The sequence below is a fragment of the Odontomachus brunneus genome, unplaced genomic scaffold, assembly GCF_010583005.1.
Source record: "Odontomachus brunneus isolate Ranch 3 - 2012 unplaced genomic scaffold, Obru_v1 Obru_scaffold_004, whole genome shotgun sequence".
Taxonomy (NCBI): domain Eukaryota; kingdom Metazoa; phylum Arthropoda; class Insecta; order Hymenoptera; family Formicidae; genus Odontomachus; species Odontomachus brunneus.
This window is the reverse complement of record NW_022639454.1, coordinates 586,231-593,649: the sequence shown is the minus strand read 5'-3', so window position 1 is coordinate 593,649 and position 7,419 is coordinate 586,231. Positions and strand designations below refer to the sequence as shown.

The following is a 7,419-nucleotide window of genomic DNA, read 5'->3' as shown; positions in this document are numbered from 1 at the left end:
ATGATTTTCGCGCGCGGAGCGCATCGCCGACGCCGAGGCGAAATCGCGCCGTTCAAACTGTTGTTGTTGCTGTCCCGCCGCTACGCATTCGATCGCAATCGAATTTTGACAAAGTACCATCGCGGAAACATGGCGCGTTAATAAGAGCAATTAGTCGTCGGAGCGGAGTAACGTTCTAAACGTGCTCTGGGCTTCTCATCGAACAGCAGGGGAATTCGGAGCCGGTAAAAAGTTTGGGAAAATGACACGCGCACACCGGCACACACACACACACATACACACGCGCTATTCTAAAATTGTATTAAACCTTCTATTTTATTATCTGAAATTTTCTTCTTGAGCGTTTCACCAGGCTCCTTTCGATTTACACACAAATTTGCGTTTCGAACGCGCGCGTCGCTCTCTAATAAAACCGACGCGTCGACCGTGAAACAATGTACTTCCTAACGACGATACCGTTGGTATGCCTTGTTCTTCGCGCCTGCATCTTCTTCCTGTTTTTCTGTTTCCCTTCGTATTTGCGGCGATCGCGCTCGTCGAAAACGCCGTTAAATTCAGCGCCGCGCCGTCGCGACGATCGCGCGCGCTTCATCTCGTCCTCTCGATCCTACACTCGCCGACTTTTCTCCGCGCGCAGGATCGCGCCTGCGACACGAATCGCGAATCTAGCGCCGTCATCCCGCTGTCATTTCCCGTCGACTCGTTCCCGGCGACTTTTCTTAATCAGCGCACGAGTAACGCGCGATACGATAAAAACTTACGTAAAAGGGGAATGGGTTTGTATAATTTGTGTGTGCCATAAAGATATATATATACATACATACATATATATATATATATATATATATGTATATATATATATATATATATATATATATATATATATATATGTATATAACCCGAAAGAAGTTCCAAAATGAGAAGTTCCTCAAAATATGATTAGGTGTCCCCAAATTACACATTATACATACTTCAACGATGATCTCACGTGCCTACAACATTGAATAGAATCTGCATGATGGAGAAAGTCTTGCTGCTTAAACGCTTGATTGAAATTCTCTCGAAAAATGAGGACCCAAATATTTTTTAATAGACTGTGCTCTCTGAGGAGCCTTAAAATTCATTCAAGAACAAAGGACGATAGATAAAATGAGCCGATTTTCGCTTAAAAAAATGCAATGCAAGTTGCACTTCATCACGTAAGTTATACGTAATCTTATATGTTCGCTAAATACATAAGATTTTAATCTATCTAAAGACGGTTTTAGACGGATAAAAATGCGTCGTATACAGCGACCCAGAAACAGTAAAATCGCATGTATAACTTGCGTTACGCTTTTTAAGCAAAAATCGACCCATTTCATCCATCGTCCTTTCTGCATCGACTTTCCGTAAAATATGTACGGAATAATTCCGGGACACCCCGTATATGCCAGTAGAAGCGGACAGGATCGGTCCGAACCTGATGTGTAGGATTATTTCAACCTCTACAACGCCGGCATCTCCTCGCGCAAGAATGCGACACGATTTTTGACAGACACCCAGATATTTTTGGTATTTTCGTATGTACTACTGCACAGGTGACGCATATACGAGTTTACTCACAACCTACAGCACGCACGCATGCAGACACGCACGCAATCGACTCGCTCGGGCCGCTCTGTCGCGGCTGAATCGCGCGGTATTCGAAATTCCTTACAAATGTTTGGCTTTTAGTAAGAATCAGCGATACAGTTAAACGGCAATTCCACATGCACATGTGCCGCGTACGCATTACTATTGGCTACCGCATACACGTACGCGTTTCGCACGAAATGTCTCTCTCTCTCCCTTCCCTAACGCTCGCCGCCGTCACGGTTAAACGTCTTTGAGATGAACATCGTCTCGCTCTTAAAGACAATCCCGCCGGCTGCAGAATCGTCTTCGTGTGCGTATAGAGTTTCAGCGACAAACGACTTGGCGACTTCTTGCGCTTCGCGCTGAGAATCGTCGTGAATAGATCGCGTTGTGATATATTAATAGGATCCGAGTTCGCAATTATTCGTTAGTTAGTTCGCACAACCACTTTTTGATCAGAGTTCGTGGAGCATTGTGTCGTCGATGAAGTGTGCGATGAGTGCATGAGGGATGGGGTTGAATGGGACTGAAAGCTTGACACGCGTACGAGTAACGAGTTGCAAGGTTCAAAAGTCTCAAGAGTTTACGAAATTGAAAGCGTCACGATCTCGGGAGGTTCTGGTCTCGCGAGAGCCAAACTCAGAGAAAAATACATGACGGTGGTAACTATATAGCTGACAACTATATCATGAGTTTTGTATGTATAATCAATGTATATATGTATGTATTTTGTTATTTCAGTTTACATGCTAAGAATAGAATATGTAGAATTAATATATACAGTTTAATGAACTGCTTTGTACTTGCTGCGAATAAAGCTGAACAATTACGAGAACTATACATATAGTTCTCCTGGTCATTTAGCTTTAGTTGTAACAACTGCAACATAGAGTTTATTGAATTGTGTGCATTGATTCTATATACAAAATTTACATATTTGTCACCTGTCATACCCTGAGAGAGAATTACTTGAAAATTTACTTGTGATATTTAAAGTTTATTTCACAGAAATAAAGTTTATTTCACAGAAATAAATTTTGTTTCTCAGAAGTAAGCTTTGTGTCCCAGAAATACCTTTTCAAGTATTGAAAAATATTTGTTTCTCAGGATAGTCGCTATCATCATTTTGGATCTTTATCTGAGTGCCGTTCCGACTGACTCTGCTTGTCGAATGACTGTGCGCGATGGAATTCCACTACTGCTGATAAACAATTCCGACGACATGACGACGACGACGACAATGACGATAGTCGTGAAATGCGTGAAAATGGGACACAAGTTAGCAGCGTTTTCAGCGTTGACTTTTATTTGTGAACAACTTGGACTCAGCGTCACTGTTAATCAGCAGCTACAATGATGATCATGACGATGAGACTCAATAATGTCGTTGAAATGATAATGTTTTGGCGACATCCACGAGTGGTGCGGTTATCCGGGTGACGGAGCGACGATTGTCCGACCGTCGCGGACGATTCGCGGCTAGGAACCGGAAACGGGTACGGACGAGGGTTTCCTTGGACGATCTTCGCTAGTGCGACTCGTTGGATTCATCGTAGGGCGGATTGTTTCGCATCAACCTATCTTTATCCATCGATCGATCGAGTATTCGAGGGCTGCCAACCACCTGAAAAACGACAGGAATGAGTCCCAACGTTTCAGTCGGCCAAATTGCGAAGAGCTGGCTGTTATATTCACCGTTTCTTATCCATCTCCGACTCGGTAGCGAAGATATAGCTTCTCTGCGTGGGATCCGGCGGTTGCAGCTCGAAAGCGTGTTTCCTGCCACCGGAACTCGGCGCACTGCTGTGCACCCTGAAGCCGTGCAGACACGCCACGCCGAACGCCTTCTCGGCGTTGGCGTCGTCGTAGAAGTAAAGCGCGGCGTCCTTCAGCACGCAGTATCGCCGGGACCAGCCGGTGGGCGAGGAAGTCTTCCGTGCGTGTTCCTGCTGCTTGCTCAAGTAACCGAAACAGTCTGGCCTCTGAATAGCGCACGCGGCCATCTCCCTCATCCTCATCGAAGCGTCCAGCCAAGTGTCGATCTGAAGATACATCAAAAGAGCCGCGTAAATCTTGCACAGAGCTCTCGGGCGAAGAGATTTTATCAAGATCTACCGATCTCTATGAAAGTGCTTGATCAGACGTCTGTTTGACGCGGTACATTTTTTAAGAACAGTGATTACTTCTAGATTAAAATAGGTGGAAAAGAGGTCGGCCGGCCGCGCTATCGATTCGTCTCGCCATACCTGATTATTCCTCTCCACGGCTTCGCGTATAACCGTGATCCACCGAGCTACCGCATCTTCAGTATCGCCCGCCAGTCGCAGGGTCGGTGCACCTTGTTTCTTTATCGCGAAACTATTTACTCTCAATTCAGGCGTCTGCTCCACGTCGTACTTGAGGAGCATCACCGCTCCTACCGGTTGCGAGTCCTGTCGTGACAAGCATTAGCATTGAGTGGAAGCAAACTCTAGATACGCGCGAGCATTTTCTCAGCTTTAGATATTTCGAGCTACCTCACTAACGTTTATCCTTAAGCTCGAAAAGATATTTTATTGGGAAATACAGTTGAAAACTACGACATCTCCGTGAAAAGATCTCCATAGGGAGGTGGTCCTCTCGACAAATCTATAAAACAAAGTCGCCAACTTTCGCTCACCGAATCAGTCTTATAGCAGTACAGGCAGTTGTCACGACGAAGAGCGAACCACCTGCGTACCCACTTCTCCACGCTGGACGTGGCGGACCTTCTCCACAAATAGCCGGAGCAAAGGGGCGCCTCTTCCGCGCTCTCCTTCGCTCCTGCGCGCGTGACGCGCGGCGCCAGCACGTTGCAAGTCCTCGCCACTTCCAGCTCCAGGACGTCCGTGCCGGAGTGCGCTAGTCTCACGACCTCCGAGTGCGTGGCGTCCATGACGCTTCTGCCGTTCACCGACATGATGATGTCGCCAACCTCGAGTCCGGAGCTCTCCGCAGGCGTGTCTGGCTCGATCGCGGAAACAACCACCGGCTTGGAACCATGAATGCGGAATCCGAATTCACCGCCAGCTTCTCGTTTCACGATCACCCTCTTGTCGCTCTCTGCGAACATGAGGTACAGCTAGAGTTTCGCGCGCGAACGACAATTTGACGAAGAGCGTCCCGACTAGAAACTTATCCAATAGTCCTGATCGGCTTGATCGTAATCTGTTTGTGTAAGGTGATGTTATCGCGCGGATGCTGATAAATCATGAAGCGCAACATGATAATCAGAACGTTATTAATAATAATTACTGATAGTTAAAGCTGTATTAACAATTGGAACCCGACAGAACATCGCCCTGTATAATCAGATAACTGATCGGGTTCTCATCAATCTGATGAGAACTATGGGATATATTTCTAGTCGGGTTAATTAGACCGAGTCATGCACTCGATATCCTAAATAAATAAATCGCTCGATAAATTAAAAATAAAACAAGAAAACAAAAAGATAAGAAAACCAAGTAATTGCGAATTTTTGTATCCTTTTGTTTTTCGATACCCGCGTTTATCCTCAAAGATTTTTCTATATTTATATATATTTATATATATTTATAAATATTTATAACAAGAATATTCTCTTCATGATTTTATGGGTGGGGATTAAAGATATTTGACACACACACACACATATATATATAAAACACGCCTTGATATCATTCTTCTTAGTCGCATTTGATATGCAGGTCTATTCCATCGCGTTGGACGGATTATATTTAGACGAGTAGCATTAAGTAGGCGGACAAAGAGAATCGTACGCGCTACGGTAAATTGTTTAAAGCCCCTCGCTTTTCGCAGTCACGCCACGTGGTATCGAACGGTCAACAAGAATAGTGCGACACGATTATGTTCACGCGAGCACAATCGGGCAAGCAGATCGCTCGCTCCAGATCGGCAGAGATCGAAGAGGCGGAAGAAAAATGGATCGACGTAGATCCACGCAAAAAGACACGCGCGCGCGAATATATATCCTACGTCAGTGTACTATAAACGTAGCCGAGCGTATTTAGGGCCTCAGACCTTTTCTCTCTGCTCTGTTGTACAGGTAGAGAGAGAGAGAGAGAGAGAGAGAGAGGAAGGGAGAAGGGAGAGAGAGAGAGAACGAAAGCGTTCGTGGTCGCGCGCGCGCCGACACTATCGAGCCGCCACGTTTTATTTCTGCACTATTGCAAGCTTATCCGTTTTAGTCCGCGCTTTGATCATGAACGTGAAAGACGCTGGAAAAAGCGCGACTTGATTGTGCGCGTGAACTTTATACGATATATACGTGTATGGCGTCATAATCGGCGCGCGATACACCTGCACGGTATGGAGAGCGTTCCAGGTTCACCGTATGATCCGTTCATCTATGGACTCTTTGACCTATTTTAATTCGATTAAAAAAAGGTGATATCAGCGCGCCGAGATGTCGCTCGTAAATGTCGATAATGCCGCGTTCCGTCAATGAAGGGAGAGACCTCTCGACTAAAATTTGCAAGAAAGAGAGAAAGAGAGAGAGAGAGAACGCATCGTGTGGCGCGAGCTGCGTGTGTACGCGCGTGGGTGTGCGTACTCGACGCTGACAGATGCGTACTAATTAAGACGACCGACTCTTAGTTACATCTTAACGATACTTGGCCGACACTCGATTGTCGTCGGCGTATATTCTCTAGTCGGGTTTCAGACCCGAGATTCAGACCCGCGTTCCCCGTCGCGGATATCTACGTCGTCGTTAAATTGGCGCCGCGCGCTGCTCTCATGAATAGAGATCAAATCATTAATACAGATTATCCCCGTTGGCTTCCAAGTCGCCAATAACGCTCGCTTTGGCGAGGAGCTCACGTCGCCGCGATTCGCTTTCATGTCGGGACGAGAAGTTTGGCGTATCGGATTGCAATCGGGCAGTTTAACGAGCGAGCATTCATCTTTGGTAGCTTTTGGCGGAAAAGATGCGAGTACCGATGAGAAAACCGGTGAAGGCGTTGCGACTTCGCGTCGGCGAAACTCCGTTACCTGTCGTCGTCACGCCGAATTTCGCCAAAGCTTGACCCTCCCTACACCAGACTCTGAGCATACACTTGAGCAACTCTTCCAGAGCCTGCTTCAATGTCACGTCCTTGTCCATTTCTGTTGCACACTCGGAACCAGCGGAGTCGCACACCATCGTCGCTCGCTGATCGATCGATTGTAAACTTCAAGCAATTAGAACTTGTTAGGCGCGAATTAACTGTCGCTTCTCCACTTCCACGGTATCGACGCGAGAAAGAGAGAGAGAGAAAGAGAAAAGAAAGGGAGAGAGAGATGGAAAGAATTGCCTCCTCTTCCACGCACGGCTGTCGCAACCCTTCGCACCGGAAGACGCGTTCGCGGATAAACCTCACGGGTGCACACAGGAAACGGTGAATCCGTGAAGACGATGCCTCGAGTCGGCAGCCTCGCGGAATGCGACTCGGCGCCCTGACCCACTGACTGCCAGCCAAAAGCTACTTCTTCGAGTCGGCACCCCGCCGAACCCCTCATCCCCCGCCGCCCTCGCGAGCAGGTCGCGAGCGATGGCTACGCTTCCCCGTCGACTTCGCGCGGGCACAAATCACTCCTCCCTGGCTCCTCCGTCTTCCTTCTCTTGCCACAAACGAGTTGAGCATGAACGTCTCGCTCGACGGCCGCTTGCCGGCTGGATTATATTTAGACGACGGAGTATTACGCGGTGCTTATTTAAAGAATCGGGAAGAACGCCACTCTCTCTCTCTCTCTCTCTCTCTCTCTCTCTCTCTCTCTCTCTCTCTCTTTTTTTTTCTCTCT

General features: G+C 47.1%; 1 protein-coding gene across 5 annotated transcripts in view; it reads right to left on the bottom strand.

Moving 5' to 3' along the window:
- Window positions 1–291: 291 nt before the first annotated feature.
- LOC116846135 overlaps window positions 292–7,419 on the bottom strand; it is a 21,605-nt gene continuing 14,477 nt past the window's right edge. For 4 of the 5 annotated variants that reach the window (XM_032819619.1, XM_032819633.1, XM_032819625.1 and 1 more), the window contains 4 exons: window positions 4,277–4,698; window positions 3,864–4,049; window positions 3,313–3,659; window positions 292–3,241 (listed from right to left, as the gene is read on the bottom strand). In XM_032819619.1, the coding sequence (XP_032675510.1) occupies window positions 3,190–3,241; window positions 3,313–3,659; window positions 3,864–4,049; window positions 4,277–4,698 (1,007 nt within the window). In that variant the 3' untranslated portion in view covers window positions 292–3,189. Of the gene's footprint in view, window positions 3,242–3,312; window positions 3,660–3,863; window positions 4,050–4,276; window positions 4,699–7,419 lie in introns of those variants that run through there. The other variant, XM_032819644.1, reaches the window with a different exon arrangement.